Raw genomic sequence first — 17,101 nt, forward strand, 5'->3', positions numbered from 1 at the left:
GGCAAGGCCAAAAGAAATGCCCAAGTGTCCTAACCCAGGTTACATTTCTCTCTCCTTTTGGTTTGTTTCATGGGAATCAAATGTTCCCGTGAACATTAATAGTAATTATCATTACTCTTATCTACAAGTCATCACCATGGAAGGACTACTGTGCACCTGCTATGTGCCAGGTACTGTGGACAAAAAGAAATGAAAGCCAGTGTCTTGCTCTGTAGAGGAGGGAGATGGCCATCCAGGGGAAGATCACATCATTACTGGATGACTGGCAGGAGGGTGTGGCTGAGGCCAAAGTCAGCTCAGCCTCTGTGAACATCCACCTCTTGCTGTCTGTTCAGTAATGTATGGACACAATCTGGAAAATTTCCATCACCTACTATTTTTTGGGGGTTGATTTTTTAAAATTTAGGAATATATGGGAGGGACATGCCTCTTAGTGGAGGAAAATACCAGTGAAACCTTACAAATTTCATGCCCAAATAAACCTTGGTTTGACAATCCACCAGAGAAACAAGTTAATCAATCAAGAGTATTTCCTTTGTACTACTGCCAACTCACAGTCTACAAAATGGACAGAAGGAGTACTGAGTTTCATTTCCAAATCCCATATCTGATTCTGATTATATAATTCTGCCTTTTAAATGCAGACCAAGGGAAAATCTACCGTTACGAATGAAAAACTGGGCAAAGCTCCACCACAGCTACATGCCATTCAAATAAAGTCAAAGCAGTTTCAACCTACAGGATTCCGTTTAATTTTAAGTCCATATAATAGCTTGCCTTCCCTATTAGCCATTAATCTCGCTGGGACCTCAAAATTCTAATTATGCAACTAGACATTAAGAAAATTTAATCACATGAGCATGCCATAATTTAAGGCGACCCTATCAATCTGAAAAATCATTACCTACCTCATATTTTAGTTTACGTTGAATGGTGCCATTGTGAAGTTTCTCATTATCCTGAAAAGAAAATAAAAAGTCCTCTATATTAAATTATAGCAAGTTCATGGGGCGGGGGACTGATTCAATTACAAGTATTTATGGGAATGGAAATCTAAATAAACATACTTGTCATTCAACAATGACAACCCTTCTATATAATTTACATCCCCAAGATAAACATGACTCTATTGATCCATCTGCCATCAGAGAACTGAAACATTTACTCCTAATCTTAAAATTCTAAGAATAATATTAAAAACAAGATCTCCTTAGGGCATTTCTTAATTTGCAGGATAGAAATGCATTGTCTTTATTTCTTTTTTTTTTTTTTTTTTTTTTCTTTTACTATTATTATTATTATTATTATTATACTTTAGGTTTTATGGTACATGTGCGCAATGTGCAGGTAAGTTACATATGTATACATGTGCCATGCTGGTGCGCTGCACCCACCAACTCGTCATCTAGCATTAGGTATATCTCCCAATGCTATCCCTCCCCCCTCCCCCCACCCCACAACAGTCCCCAGAGTGTGATGTTCCCCTTCGTGTGTCCATGTGTTCTCATTGTTCAATATAGACTTGTCACAAATACGTATCTTCTAAAAGTCAAAATTCTATTTATATTTTGGATAATTTACAAAGTAAAATAAATATGGAAATTGGAAGTATTTTGGAAGAAAACAGGAATGTTGCATGTAGAATTAAAAAGTATTTTAGACTTTATAATCACTTAAAAGTTGTCACAATTACAAAATTATAAAATAAAGTTACTCTTGAATTAATACTATTTATAAACTGTTACACTCTGCCCAAGCAATATTTAATATTTTTTCTAGAACATTCCACATCTGAATTTTCTCACTGGAAAACAAAAGACCCCACCACTACCACCAAAAACTTATCTTCAAGGTCATCTTGAAAGATTAATGGGCTGAGTGCGGTGGCTCACACCTGTAATCCCAGCACTTTGGGAAGCCGAGGTGGGCAGATCACTTGAGGACAGGAGTTTGAGACCAGCCTGGATAACATGGTGGTAGAAATCCTGTCTCCACCAAAAATACAAAAATTAGCCAGGTGTGGTGGCAGGCGCCTATATTCCCAGCTACTCGGGAGGCTGAGGCACGAGAGTCATTTGAACTGGGAGGTGGAGGTTGCAGTGAGCCAAGATGGTGCCATTGCACTCCAGCCTGGGTGACTTGCTCAATCTCAAAAAAAAAAAAAAAAGGAAAAAAGAAAGATGAATGAACATGTTACTTTGTGTTACCTGGCTCCTTCAGCTTACCTTCATCATGTCAGCAGATGTACTGCAGCCTTCACTAATCACACGATGCAAATCCTGAAGGCGTCTTTGGACTTCTTCTTCAATGTAAGCATTGATCCTGAAACGCAATGGAGATGGAGTAGATCTGACACTTCTAACCACACAAGACATTCTGAGATCCTCTCTTTACTATGCCCTTCACAACAGGGAGCAATCTCATTCTAAATACCAAACCTAACAACAACTTGAGAATTTCAACATTTTTATTTTTTTCAAGAAATCTGGTGCTACGTATTCACTATCTGGATTTTGCCCAAATGAGGTAGAACTGAACAAGTAATAGAATATTGGGAATGGAAAGGAGACTAAGTGATCCCATCCAAGTCCTTAGTGGAATGCCCGCTGCAGGATGGAAGAAAATCAGTCACTGGCTTCAGAAGGCTCTGATTTGATGCCAAGACAGAATATTTCATTCACAGAGCCTTGGGTTCCTCATACAGAAAAGGATAATACAGATGATACTTATTTCTCACATCTCAAGGTCATGTATGAGGATTACCAAAAAAGAAAAAAATAATAAGCAAGAAATGGACATGCTCTCTACAAATCTTCCTCATTCAGATTGAACAACATCTTGCATACTTGTATTCCCTGTCTGTCTCGTCTCTCCAAATGGGTTCTTTGTACCTGGCCAGCAAGACCACATTGTAAAGGTCTCCACCTTCCAAAATGCCTAGGACAGGGCCAAGACAGAGATGAAGCCAAACTGCTGACTTCTGAAGCAGTGTCAACTTATTATCTGATATCTCATAAAATGTAGGTGAAGTTGTATGAAGCAAAACTATCAGGCTTGACCACCTCAGTGGATTTTGGTCTAATCTCTGGTCATTCCACCTCAATGTTTTTAGGTCATTCCACCTGGAGGAAACAGAGAGACTAGAGAATTTTATCTTCATCGAAAATCTTTCTAGTGGCAGAGATTGCCCAAATGGAAGTCATTCTGTTCTAGACTCCCCTCCTCCAATTCTACAGGTACTGATTAGATGGATTATTATTATTTTTGAGACAGAGTCTCGCTCTTGTCTCTCAGCCTAGAGGGCTGTGGTATGATCTCGGCTCACTGCAACCTCCACCTCCTGGGTTCACGTGAATCTCCTGCCTCAGCCTCCCAGGTAGCTGGGATTACAGGCACCCGCCACCACACCCGGCTAATTTTTGTATTTTTAGTAGAGACAGGGTTTCACTATGTTGGTCAGGCTGGTCTCGAACTCCTGACCTCAGGTGATCTGCCTGGCTCAGCTTCTCGAAGTGCTGGGAATATAGGCGTCAGCCACCATGCCCGGCCAGATGGATTATTTTAAATTAAATGGTTTCCATGTTTATATGTTAGCACATTCACTAAATAAATAAGTAAATCTGCATAAACACATGCATAATCCTGCAATCCTTTCTATACTACTGACCACAGAGAAAAGATTTTCTAAAATGCTAGGCAAAGAGATTAAAATTTTAGGTAAAAGAGCCCAAATAAAGCACAATGTTTCTCTTTCAGTATTGAAAACAAAATTGTGTCCTACTGAACATGAGTGAAGGCCATTTACAACTTATCACCCCTGATATTCACTTAAATTTGAAACTAGCCCTGTGGGATATGAGGCTCATGCCATTCTGAGTACATTTTGATATCCAAATATATATCTCCTAATATCTAGGGTTCAAGACTGCCCAATTTCAAATACTCCCATGTTTAAATGGAGTGAAGAAGGATAATCATCATTTTCTTATAAGCAAAGAATAATTAAGCTGATTTTTCTAAGGGCTCTAAGCCACAGAGCAATACACAATGCCACCTAAGTTGAAAATCACTTAAAGTAACATCAGATATAGGTTTATTATACTCACAATCATTCTGAATATACTAGTAGTTTTTATAACAAACTTCATCTATTTGTAATCCATGACATATAAATTAACTGTCAATACAAGGTCCTTCTTCTTTGGTACAGTTAATTCTAGGTCTTTGTTTTTGTCAACCTGGCCTTGCCTCACTTTGTGCTGGATGAGCTGGTTTCCCTGCAACTTTTCATCCACCCTCTCACTCAAACCGCACTTGACCCTTGAACAACACAGGTTTGAACAGCACATGTCCACTTATATGTCAATTTTTTCCAGTAAATACAGCTGGACCTCCCTATTAATGGTTCCACATCCATAACTATACACAGATTGAAAATACATGGAGGGCAACTTTTTCTAACTGCAGGTTCCAGAGGGCTAACAGGTAGACTTGAGGATGTGTGGATTTTGTATCAAAGAGTCATCCTGAAACCAATCCTCTGCAGATATCAAGGGACAACTGTACCTGCAACAAGATTCCTTGGATCTGGCTAGCCAGGTCTCAAGTCCTTGATTTTCTTGAAATGACCCCTTACCCTACCACTGGCAGGCCAATGGCAGATGAAGGCAGAGCACATCTCAAGCACATGTATTACTTGTTGCCCTTAATAGAGCCCTCCAGATACAAAGTAGTTTAACAGAGAAACAATGAGTCCTTGAGTCACATCAAATGAGAAGCCTGGAATCCCTTTCATGTCCAGTACCTGGCATCCATGAGGGGAACCAGGTGTGATTTTTCGGCACTGACTGGCAAGCTGGAAGAAGCCACTTTCCCTTCCAGGGTCCCATGATGACCTTTTTGAACACCATCGACCTCATAAATCTTCTGTTTCAGCTGCTGGATTTCATATTCTAACCTACACAGACAGGAGCCACATAATTCATTCATTAATAGTATTTCCCAAGCATCCTTACTGTGTGAGACATTGCTTTAGATAGCATGGGGGATCAAGATCTGTCCTCTGTGTGCAAAGAACTTTACCTTCTAGTAGAAAAGGTGCCACATACCCATAAGACAAGACATAAAGTGCCAATGGGCCACAAGAAGGGTCCAGGACGAGCACTGCAGGCATCCAGAAGGTAGAGTAAGTTTGACCACCAAGAGCAAAGATCTCTCCACTGTGCTCCAAGCAAGTCCTAGAGGTAGGTGTATAGGATTCTGAGGCCTCTAACTCCTGCTTCAACAAGAGTCGGTTGTGGACTACATATCAGGGTTCTGGTAAATACTTACGTTTGGAGAAAAAGATCTATGTTTTAAAGAGTTTTAAAAACCACCAATCTAGGATAAATTTCATAGTCATGGCAGTTCTAAGTTGAGTCTCCAGAGGCCAGTGGGAATGTTGTCATTTGGAGATGATGGCGGAAGATTATCTAAGTGCAGAAAGCAATATGAGCAATGGCACAAGGCCATGAAAACCAGGCATCCACTTTGGGCTAAGGCAGAGGGCGTGGGAAGGGGAAGCAGAAAAGACAGGCCTAGAAAAGTAGGTTGAGTTCCATGAGAAACTAAAATAAACCATAAAATTTACCTCCAATGATAAGTGATACATCTATATGAGGTCAAATGTGTGTAAGGTCATTCTCCCACCGGCCCAGGCATACTTGAATCCAGGGCCATCAGGCCAGAGGGCCAAGCTTGCCAGTGAATTTGGCCCCAGGAAGCAGGAGACTGCAGTCCACTCACTGTGTGAACTTGGGGGAGTTATTTACACACGGGTCTCAATTTCTTCATGGATCAAATGAGAGCATCAACTAATCTCCCTCAATTCCTTCAGCTCTAAAAATCAGAGATTCTGGCTTCAGATGCCAACACACCATGATGCTGCCAACCCTCTGGTGTCACCAGCAGCAATTTGACTGCTCTATCTTGAACATGAAAGCCAAGTTCTGAACTTTCAGAAATGGATCACAGGGTCATGAGGGTAAGTACTCATGGGACCCACATGAGGCTGTGCCCAGTATAACTCAGCCCTTTCTGGGTCTATTGATTAGCAAAGTACTTCTAGAGCATCAATTTGTGGAACACATAGTATTTTCAAAAGACAAGACATAAGCAAAAAAAAAAAAAAAAATGATGTCAGAGGCCTGGTGGTGGGCAAATAATTGGGGAGCAATATTAATAGGGTATCATCAATGGCCAAAAAAAAAAAAATGAGCTGGATGTAGGCAGGCAATTAGCAATGTTTACAGTTAAGAAAACTCCTGCTGGGTTTAAGAATTGTCCTTCAGCACAGCGCCAGTGGCCAGTGGAAAAGACTCCACAAAGCAAAGGAGGGTTTCAGTGGTATCCTGAAGTCTGACTGAGATTTATATGGGTGGCAAGGGACAAGCTGGCCTTCCCGTGTGGCAGACACATGGTCAGAAGACTAGAGGGCTAAATGGCTTAGAGATGGGTGATGAGATTGAGATCTGACTTGCAACTCTGCCACTTTCTAACTGTGTGACACTCATCCCCAATGGTTATATAACCACTGCAGGCTTCAGTTTCCTCATGTGTAAACTGTAGACGATGGCACTCTTCATTGGAAGAGTAAATAACAATGCACACACAGCATTTAAAGCAAGATCTGAAGTACACGGAGTTATTCTTCATGGTTTGCATCATGACTATTACCATCATTGTCATTGTTAAAGGACTCTGACAAGAAAATAGGATTAAGTGTGAGTATTAACAACTTGCCTCTGTTATCCCTGCTACGGTGACAGGAGGTATTTCTAGTTGGATTACCTGATCTATGTCAATGGGGCAGCTAGAGTGAGCAGGTGGTAGGAAAAAAGGCAGGAAAATGGATTAAACCTGGTTCATAAAGCACTGAGAAGGCAACGGAAGAGCCAAGTTCAGGACACTGTTGTCCAGTCTGGTCCCGCATGAATTTAATATTTCACACTTGTGGAATTTTACAAGGGGCCGAGTCAGGCTGCACGGTGAATCCTGGCTTAGCCGTGAGAACCCTGGGAGAAATGAAGCACAACAGAAATTCCCATAGAAAGCTGCAGGGATATGGCAGTCAGAGCAGACAGCCCGGAATCCGTTGGCCTGAATTAGGACTTAGCTAAGTCTATTTCATCAAAACTCATGAAGCTAACAGCCCCCTTTACTTGGCTTCTGAAGGAACACTCACATTGTATAATCACTTCTGTGGAAACTGCAATACCGTGTCTGCTATTATACAGTATTAATACTAAATGGCCAGGTGACAAAAGCCAAGGACATCAAGCTAAAAGCTCATGCTGCATTCTTATTGCACACTACAGGTTACAAATTGAGAGTGTGCCCTCCACTACTTTAAATTTCCTGGGGCTGGATCTTTGTCTAGCAATTTCATTTACATAACATAACGGCAATCATTTCCTTAAACCTCCAACCTATTTCTCTGAAATAACAGCATTAGGGTTTTTGATTGTTATTTTGTTGCTGTTTTGCCTGAGGGAACTACCAGACAGCCATGGTAAATATAATCCATAGCATAAGTCAATCATTTGAATGGAGGTTGTCCTGACCTTTTCAGGCAATGTGATGGGTGAAGCTACAGTAACACTTCTGAGTAGGTCTTCCTTGTTATCAGCAACCAGCCCCATGCGTCTGCTAAATGCCAAGGTGGGGTCTCCTGGCCAGTACACTGGACTTCTGTTGCAGCCCCCTTAGGAGGTGCTGTGGGTGGGGGGAGTACTGCGGAGAGGGCAAGGTTTCATCTCTACAATCTGAGCTTCAGTTAAGATCTCAACTGAGCAGGGAGCAGTGGCTCATGCCTATAATCCCAGCTCTTTAGGAGGCTCAGGTGGGAGAACTGCTTGAACCTAGGAGTTTGAGACCAGCCTGGGCAACACAGGGAAACCCCATCTCTAAAAAAAAAAAAAAAAAATACATAAAATAAATAAATAAATAAATAAATAGCCAGGCATGGTAGTACGCACCTGGGGTCCCAGCCACTTGGGTGGCTGGGGCAGGAGGATTGCTTGAGCCCAGGAGTTTGAGGCTTCAGTGAGCTATGATCACACTACTGTACTCCACTCCAGCCTGGACCCAGAGCAAGACCCTGTGATCTCATCCAACCTCTTCTTGTACAAGTGGTGACACTGAGGCCCAGTAATGAAAGATCCTGCTCAAGGTAGGAACATGCTATCATCTTGATAGGAAGGGGCTGAACCAGACTATAAATTCCTCTTGCAAGTCTCCAAACTGGGTGATGTTTGCATCACCCAGCTGGCTGTTGGCCCTTCTGTGAGTCTTCTCATCATGTCTTCAAGGCTCCAGAAAAGGTGTTCTCAAATTCACATAATATGCATTTTGAGAACTTATGGTCTGGTAAGTATGGTGACAGAAAATAGGTGAAGGAAGATAAATATTCTTACCTTACAAGACAAGAGTGCTAATTTCCTAGTTTTATTTTTCACAACAACGAAAATACTATCAGTAAATCACCAAACATGTTCTAAGATCCCTCTGTGTTCAGAATTATCTGGAGTTTTGTTTGTTGGTTCGGTTGACTGTTTTATAATGCAGAGTCCTGAGGCCGCCTCTTAAATACTGTGACTCAATAGGGGTGGGAGAAGTATTGATTTTTTCATTCCCAACAGGTTGCAGAAATCAGTAGCCTGTACGCAAACCATGAACCCACGGATGATACTTATTTCAACAAGTGCTAGTCAGGGAGAAGACGTGAAATCATTAGTAAGAAAGGGCAGGGAAGCAGAGACGGAAAGAGGTGAGGGAGGAAGGAGGAAAATAGGGAGAGAAGGAAAGAGATACGGAGCAAGCGAGAGAGGGGCAAGGAGGCAAAGAAGAAAGGGAAAGGAGAGGAAAGAGAGAGGGCAAAGGAAGAGAAAGGAGGAGGAAATAGATGCAATGGAAAGGAGAGAAGGGAACTGAAGGGGCAGAAGAAAGGGGAAAGAGAGGGAGACAGGCAAGGGAGATAAGAAAGAAGGAGAAATCAAAGTGGAAACTTTCTAGTCTTGCATTTATCAAAATATTAAAACACACACATTCCATAGGACAGTGGGATAATGTACATGGGCTTTGCTTTTGTTCGTGTGTTTTTCAACTCTAGGCCAACAATTCTAAAAGAAGGACACTAAGGAGAAATACAAGAAGTTTAGGAGTACTTTTCTCAGTTCTGGCAAATATAAGCATTTGCCTATGTATTAGAGAATATGAAGGCTAAAAGAATGTTAAAAAAAAAAAAAAAGGATAAACACAACATGAGGAGTGAAAAATGAGCACTCATTTGGCACCCACTGTATGCCACACCCTTCCTTCCCAGTCTCACCTCTCCTGGTCCTTCTCCAGGGCTTCCTGCTCAGCCTCCAGGCTAGCCTGGAGCCCTGTCTGCTCTCTGCTGCCACTGTTCAGACTGGCAAGTTTCTGCCTCTGCTCTTCAATCTCCATGCCCAGGGTGGAGCGCCTCTGCAGCGCAGAATGTCTCCTCTCCAGCCTGGCCAGGGCCCGCTCCAGCGCCTCTCTCTGCTGCTTCTCTCTGGACTCCAAAATCTCCTTTTCCTTTTTCCTCACTTTTTCCTCTTGACGCGCAATGTTGGCAGTGAATTCAAAGGTGGCTTGGAGCTTTTGCAGCTGGCTTGCATTGGCCTGGTACTGTGCAAGCTGTTCTTCTTTTTCTTCCATTTCCTTTTCTACTTGATAAAGAGTGTTGTCTAAGCTGAGAGGGCCTCTGTCAAGAATTTCAAATGCTCTCTGCTTTTCTTCCAACAGAGTTGGCAAGTGATTCTGCAGGAGGTACTGTAGCTGGCGTTCTTTATATTGAAGCCTGTACTCCACTGGCTTTATTTTCTCGAAACCTTGAGTCACTTCCGTGACATTTGTGACACTCTCATCATGTTTTTCCAACAATCTAGATTCTTTGTCATGTTCACATTTTAAACACTCTAGGATCTCCTGTTCTTCTTGGACTTCTTTTTTCAGGAGGTCTTTCTGCTGGACCAGGTCCTTCTCCAAGTTCACTAGCTTGACAAGCTGCCTTCTCTTGAATTCGAAGAAACGCAGTTGAGCCTTTTCTAACTCCTCGCCATCTTCATCCCCTCCAGCACGAGCCTCCTTCACCCGCAAGAGGGATTCCCGAATGCCTTCCAGGTCCCTCTTCTCCTCTTCCACCCACTGCACCTCCCCGCGCCGCAGGAGCTGGATCATCTCCTGCTTCTCTCGGAGCTGCTCTTCCAGATGGGCCACGAGCATGACCTGCTCCTTCTCTTGCTCCTCTAGTCTCTTTTTTTCCAGTTCAAGCTTGGCATACTGTTCATCTTTTTCCTTTTGGAGCCGGTCCAGTTCTTGAAATATCTGAAACTTCTCAGCCTTCTCGTTGTTGTTGAGTTCTTTGAGTCGTTGGAGTTCTTCTTGGACGCGGTGAAATGTCTCTTCTTCTTGTCTCTTCTTCTGCAGCTCGATTTCCTGCTGTTCCCTCAGCCTCTCCTCTTCAAATTTTTCCTTCTCAGCAAGTAAATCCTTTAGCTTGTTCTCGATGTGGAAGCTGCGGCGTTTGAGGCTCTCCTCCTGCTTGCGAATCTGGAGCTGCACGATTTCTGTCTCCTTGCGCTGGGTCTCCACCTCCTGCTGCATCCGCTCCAGTTCAGCCTTGTCTGATTTCTGCTTTTCCTCCATTTCTTCTATGAGTTTCCTGAAATGCAAAGCACTGACTGGTTGTTATCTGATCATTGTTCAAATGTTGCTCTAACTTTACCGAAATGTTCTGAAAATGCACATACAACCAGGTCAAAGCCTCCATTAAAATAAAAAAAGATGAGTAACTGCTTTCCTTTAAATTTCCAGCAGCATCCTGTTTAATTTTTTTTATTTTTTAACTGTCCAACCTATCACCTGCCTATTCTCCTGAAGTGGCTTCTGATATCATTTCTTTGTAGAGCCTATAATCATAATGTGTTATGCATGATACAATTTTAAAAGGCCCCTGAGCTCAAAGAGAAAGAACCATGCCCAATTTAAATTAAATGTGAATAACTTTATTCAGCCCAATGACTAAAACTCAATGGAAGTTCAGTTACAAGACAACATTAAATAAAAATGCTTATGCTGTCCTTATCTCATTGGGGTCAAATATCAAAGTCATGATAATTGACAGTTCATTGTTCCAGCTAAAGAATACATTTAATCACTAGTTAGCATTTAATCACTAGTTTGGGACAAATGGTGATCACCAAATGGTCCAAAATGTTAGTTTATTAGTGCATAACACTGAAAACAACTGGAGCCTCCATTAGAATATATAAATGCATAATTTTGCGGGCTGCTGGGGAGGTGACATGTTGTGTTTTCTGTTGGAGAACAAATGATCTCTACTGGGTACTGTACTGAAGTTTAGGGTTGGGATGGCCTCCAGAGGAAGAGCACAGAGTTAGAGTAGGAATACATGGCTTCTACCTCCTGACCCACCAAACGTTTATCTTGGATGATGCTGGAAACTAAGCCAATTTATTTGTGACATTTAAACTCCAGGTCCTACAAAATAAACATTTACTTTGCAGATTTTCTATAGCCTTAGTTTTTACTCTAATTGTCATCTTTGGTCTACGTCTTGGCTGGTTAAATAGGACAGGAAAAACAGAAAAGGAGAAAATACAGTTTTATCAGGTAAAGAATTATTTCAGAGCATATAAAGAACTGCCCAAATCAATTAAGCAGCCATTTCTCCCTCCACCCTGCCCCCCCATATACAAAAGAAAAGTGAGCAAAGAATAAGAAAAGCAAATTATACATGGGGAAATACAAACGGCCAAACAACATCAGCAAAGATGTTTTAAAAGCAGGGAGGTAGACGGAAGGGAAATTGTCATTCTTCAGGCTTTTTAAAAACTCAGGGGATGTTATTAAGAGAAGATCTACTTTTGATTAAATTTAAATGAATACATTTTGGTGTGTTAAATTTGCCTACTGACTCTATTTCCCATTTCTCATAAATATTTGAAGACGAACTGTTTAAAAAAATTTAAACTTGAAGAAAAACCAACTACTCCAAAAAAAAAAAAAAAAAAAAAAAGACCTGCAGTCATTAGACATGTAAATAACAGACACAGAGCAAGAAGGAAGTATCGAAGCAGACACAGATGGAATCAGTCCAGGATATTAACACAGGAATCCAGACTACAGGAGTGTTGAAACTTGAACCCCATGTGACTTACCTTTTACTTTCTAATTTTTCAAGTTCTTCACGCTGTTGCCTCTCAAATTCAAGTCTAATAAAATCAAATGAAAATGAGTCGCTTTTCTATCTCTCTCTCACTCTCTGTATACAGAGTCACATATTAAAAAGGGCATCAGTTTTTCAAGTATTACTATTAATTACCACGGGTTAGCAAGTTTAAAATGCATTCTTTGCTTTAGGACTATGATTAGGAATTAGACATACTTTTGGGTACTTGAACTCAAGCTGAAAATAACAGATTTTACTTGAAGGAAAACAAAACAAAAACTGTATTGAAAAAGCAGAGTTAAACAAGACTTCTAAATGATAAGCACGTCTACTCCATGCAGCTTAGCACTGATGAGTATATAAAAATGGAGAATCTCTACCTTAGACAGATGGGTCCTTTTATAGGGAAAAGACTGCCAGGGAGGTAGAGAGAGAGAGAGAGCACAGACATCAATTAAGGAAAGCATTTAATAGGAAGGAATATCAGGAGAAAAGCAGTAAGGTACTTAAAAGCCAATAGCCATGCATGAATTGAAACATCTTTTTATAAATATCACATTTCCCAATAATTTCATGAAACAAACACTCCAAAAAGTTAGCTGTTATGTTTTACACTTCTCACACTTCTCCACACTTCTCATGATAATCATAGTAAATAACTGAGTACCAATAATAATTATAAACAGTAGTCAAACTAGCACCTTTACTACTTTATAGATAGTTACACTGCATGTAGGTTCATCAAGTTCCTGCTGTAATTAATGGTTATACAATATATGAGTTATGGGGGTTGTGGGATTGTGAACAGACTCATAGTGCTGGTAGAATAAAGGGATTTAGGTCATTGGGAATTTTAAAACAACTCACTACAATAATAACACAAGCTGATTTCTTATCAAATACTATATTTAATTATTGCAAAGTTTCACTATTCTTATTAAGCAGAAGAAACTGTATTTCTTTTTTATTTATTTTTCAGGGTTGGGATTGGGGTTGGGTCAGACACTGCCAGCTACCTCCCCCGACCCCACCACCCTTGAACTATAATTCTTAAGTTTATACATTTTTCTGTTGTGGTAGAGGGCAGATACAGCTAAAAAGATTGGCTACAGAAAAGTCACCATAAATCTTCTTCCTTGAATAATGTGCAAAATCCAGATTGGAAACAATTACTTAGTCACGAGTGAACAAACCTTCAAATAGTTCTCTTTCCAATTTAATAATGTGGAGTAATATTGAGAATAAGATGTCTGGTGGATTTCGTTTTGGTGTTGTTCTTTGAGACAGGGTCTTGCTTTGACTTCCAGATTGGAGTGCAGTGGTGTGATCATGGCTCATTGCAGCCTTGACCTCCTAGGCTCAAGCAATCCTCCTCTCTGTTTCCTGAGCAGCTGGGACCACAGTACGGTGGCTTTTTTAGGCAGAACTGAGTATCTCTTACACGGTAGGTGCTGTGTGGCGTGATTTACACATAACCTCCCTCTGTCCACCCAGCATATTCTAAGGGTGGCAAACAGTATCTCCATTTTACACACGAGGAATCCAAACGTTTGGATATGTTGAACACCTTCTCCAAGGTCACAGTGGTAATAGGTGGTGGAGCCAGGATGTGAACTCATGGCAGTCTGCTTCCAAAATACCGTCTATTAACTCGGTTTATGAGCAATGTTCAAATTTGTGATATTAAAGTATTAAATATTTCATTGAAACTTGTTAGATAGCAATATATTTATTCTACTGACAAATGGAAATAATCTGTACCTTATGCATGAGAAATCAGCCATATAAATCTAAATGAAAAGCATTTGCCAGTCATGAAGGCCAGCCCATATGCAATTGCATTAAGTAGTCTTAGGACTTCATTAAAATTAAAATATGATCATTTCTTTTTATTTAAGAATAAACAGAACCTTAGGAAGGATTCCAAGTTGGTATCTTCATACTTCAATAGAGCTTAGTCTTTCTAGAGATATTTACATAGTCGAAAAGAATCATTGGATAAAATACTTTTTAAAACCTGAGAATTTCCCTAATGGAATAATCTGTACTCTTGATTTTTATTTTCTGTGAACAAGAGTTCAGTGCGCCCATCAGTAGAGCTGGCTTTGACAGTGTCACGTGTGCACAGCCAAAAATGCTACACTGAGCACTGGGCATTCGGATGGAAACCTACCATCTGAGGATTGTTTATAGAAACAGGTTTTGTGTTTGACAGTCGGCATGCCCTCCGTCACTTGTTCTTCCAGCCTTAGAAAGCATATTTCTCATCCCTTTTAACAAAGCAGGAAACTGAGGCTTAGAGTATATAAGCAGCAGAGGCAGGACTTGAATTCAAGTTTGGTAATAAAATCTCTGCTGCCAACCACTACAATTGTTGCTACTAGTGAGCTGCATGGTCTCAAGGAGGTAATCAGTTCTGAGTTTTAATATCTAAAGTGACATTTTAACTGAGCACCTACTTTTTAAAAACGGAACACAGTGTCAAGAACTGTGCTAGGCAAGAGACCACAACAGTCTGTAAGAGAGATGTGGTCCCTGTCCCCACCAGGCTCCCGGTCTGTAAGTGACAGTCAGTGTGTCACACATAAGCATGGGGTACTGACCCCAGAATTTGGTAGTACCTAGGATCAAGGCAAGCTTCCTGAAGAAGCATATATCTAATCTGAGTCATTCTTTCTCTTGCATGATATAGAAACTCAAGGAAAGCTAATAAAATCAGATTTGTGCTTGCTATAGGAGAGGTGGCAAGACATGAAGCTCAAGAGGACAACAGAAGCTGGACAGTGAAGGGCCTTGGATGTTATGTTAATGACTCTGAACTTGATCTTAAAGGAGGTGGCAGAAAAATGTCTCGGGCCAGGGCTGTTGAAGAACACATACTCCTGGTGTTCTGTAGAAAATAGATGGGTGGGGGAGCAATATGAGAAGGCAGAGACAAGTTAGTGGTAGCAACTTAAGTAGGAGATGGCAGAGCAGGACCCCGGACAACTGTTTGCCTTGATCCTAGGTACTACCAAATTCTGGGCTCAGAACCCCATGCTCATGTGTGACACACTGACTGTCACTTACTGATCAGGAGCCTGGTGGGGACAGGGACCACATCTCTCTTATAGACTGTTGTAGCCTCTTGCCTAGCACAGTACCTGACACTGTGCTCAATTTTTAAAAAGTAGGTGCTCAGTTGGCCAGGCACGGTGGCTCACACCTGTAATCCCAACACTTTGGGAGGCTGAGGCAGGCGGATCACCTGAAGTCAGGAGTTTGAGACCAGCCTGGCCAACATGGTGAAACCCCATCTTTACTAAAAATACAAAAATTAGCCAGGCATGGTGGTGGGCGCCTGTAATCTCAGCTACTCGGGAGGCTGAGGCAGGAGAATGGCTTGAACCCAGGAGGCGGAGGTTGCAGTGAGCTGAAATCTCGCCACTCTACTCCAGACTGGGGGACAAGAGCGAAACTCCGTCTCAAAAAAAAAAAAAATAGGTGCTCAGTTAAACTGTCACATTAGATATTAAAACTCAGAAATTTATTATCCTGGTGAGAGGATAAAGAAGTGAAGCTCTCTCCTGATACTCAGCAGGTCGAACTGACAAAACTTGGCAACTGGTGGCATTTTGGTGGGGGTGGTAAAGAGAAAGAAAAAGTCAAAGATGACCCTCAGGTTTCTGTCCAACTCCTATAGGGGGGTAGGAGGGCAGAACATAACTACAAAGAGACTGAGCCCAGAGATCAGCAGGTCTGAATACAAATTCTAGTATTCTGAGACCATGAACAAGTTATTTAACCTTGAATGCTTCATTGCTCTAAAGGCTGAAGAATGTAACAGGTCCCACCTCAAAGGGCTGTAGCCAGGATCAAGTGAGACACGACAAGTAAGATGCCTACCTGGCACCTGGACACATAGAGGGCTGAGTGTTGCCTCGCATTGCTGTGGTTCACTGAGATGAGGAGAGCAGTGGGGAAGGAGGGGCCTGGGGAGTGGCAGCTGTAGCAGTGCTGGTGCTCAAGGTGGGAGAGGCCAGGGCAGTGGTTGACACTCACCAAAGCTAACGACCACGGGGGACTCACTCCATACCTGGCACTGCTCTAGGTACTGTGAATTTAATTCTCATAATGACCCTGTGAGGTCACTGTTCCCATTTCACACATGAGAAATGGCAACATTACTAGTAACTGGCAGAATTAGGTTTGATTCTAGAGCCCACAATTTTAATCTCTTCTCTGTCCTGCTCTCAAGGTAAGCTCAGTTTTACATATATAGAATCCAATGTTTACAAAGGGTCATCCAACTGAGATGTCCAGCAGGCAGCACGAAACATGCAACGAGCTGGTATGCAGGCCCTTATCAAGGCTGAAGGTATGGACTTGGCCTTCACTGGCATGTAGACAAGAACTGAAGCCCCAAGAGTGGGTGAGGTTACCGAGGACACACATGTAGAAGGAAAATAAAGGAGCTTACTGCAAAGTCAGAAAGATTACAGACTTCGCAGTGACGGGCAGAGATAAATGGCCCTCTAATGAGGCTGGGAGTGAGCAGTTAGAGACACAGAGAAAAATCAGGAAAGAGCAGACATATGAAAGCAGAGGGAAGAGGGTGTCTAAAGAAAGAGACAGAGATCAGTAGCATGGAATAACCCAGGAATGCCAAGTAAAATGCCGAGCCCAAGGAGCACCCAATGACCTTCATGACGTGGAGGTTCATCTTGGAGAGACCTTTGCTGGGCTGGGGCTGGGGCTGGACTGCAGAGGTCTGACGAGTGAGTGAGAGGAACCTGGAGACGGTGAATGTAAATATAGTAGAGCGCTTTCTTGGTAGGTTTAGTTGTAAAGGGGAGGTGGTGGTTT

General features: G+C 41.8%; 1 protein-coding gene across 13 annotated transcripts in view; it reads right to left on the reverse strand.

The window, feature by feature from the left end:
• KIF16B (kinesin family member 16B) overlaps positions 1-17,101 on the reverse strand; it is a 299,792-nt gene that overhangs the window by 100,554 nt on the left and 182,137 nt on the right. For 7 of the 13 annotated variants that reach the window (XM_054467128.2, XM_063659361.1, XM_063659363.1 and 4 more), the window contains 5 exons: positions 12,246-12,299; positions 9,368-10,726; positions 4,805-4,957; positions 2,226-2,322; positions 909-959 (listed from right to left, as the gene is read on the reverse strand). In XM_054467128.2, coding sequence (XP_054323103.1) covers positions 909-959; positions 2,226-2,322; positions 4,805-4,957; positions 9,368-10,726; positions 12,246-12,299 — 1,714 coding nt within the window. Of the gene's footprint in view, positions 1-908; positions 960-2,225; positions 2,323-4,804; positions 4,958-9,367; positions 10,727-12,245; positions 12,300-12,636; positions 12,670-17,101 lie in introns of all 13 variants that reach the window. The other 6 variants (XM_054467129.2, XM_063659364.1, XM_063659365.1 and 3 more) reach the window with 3 other exon arrangements.

The sequence above is a fragment of the Pongo pygmaeus genome, chromosome 21, assembly GCF_028885625.2.
Source record: "Pongo pygmaeus isolate AG05252 chromosome 21, NHGRI_mPonPyg2-v2.0_pri, whole genome shotgun sequence".
NCBI lineage: Eukaryota > Metazoa > Chordata > Mammalia > Primates > Hominidae > Pongo > Pongo pygmaeus.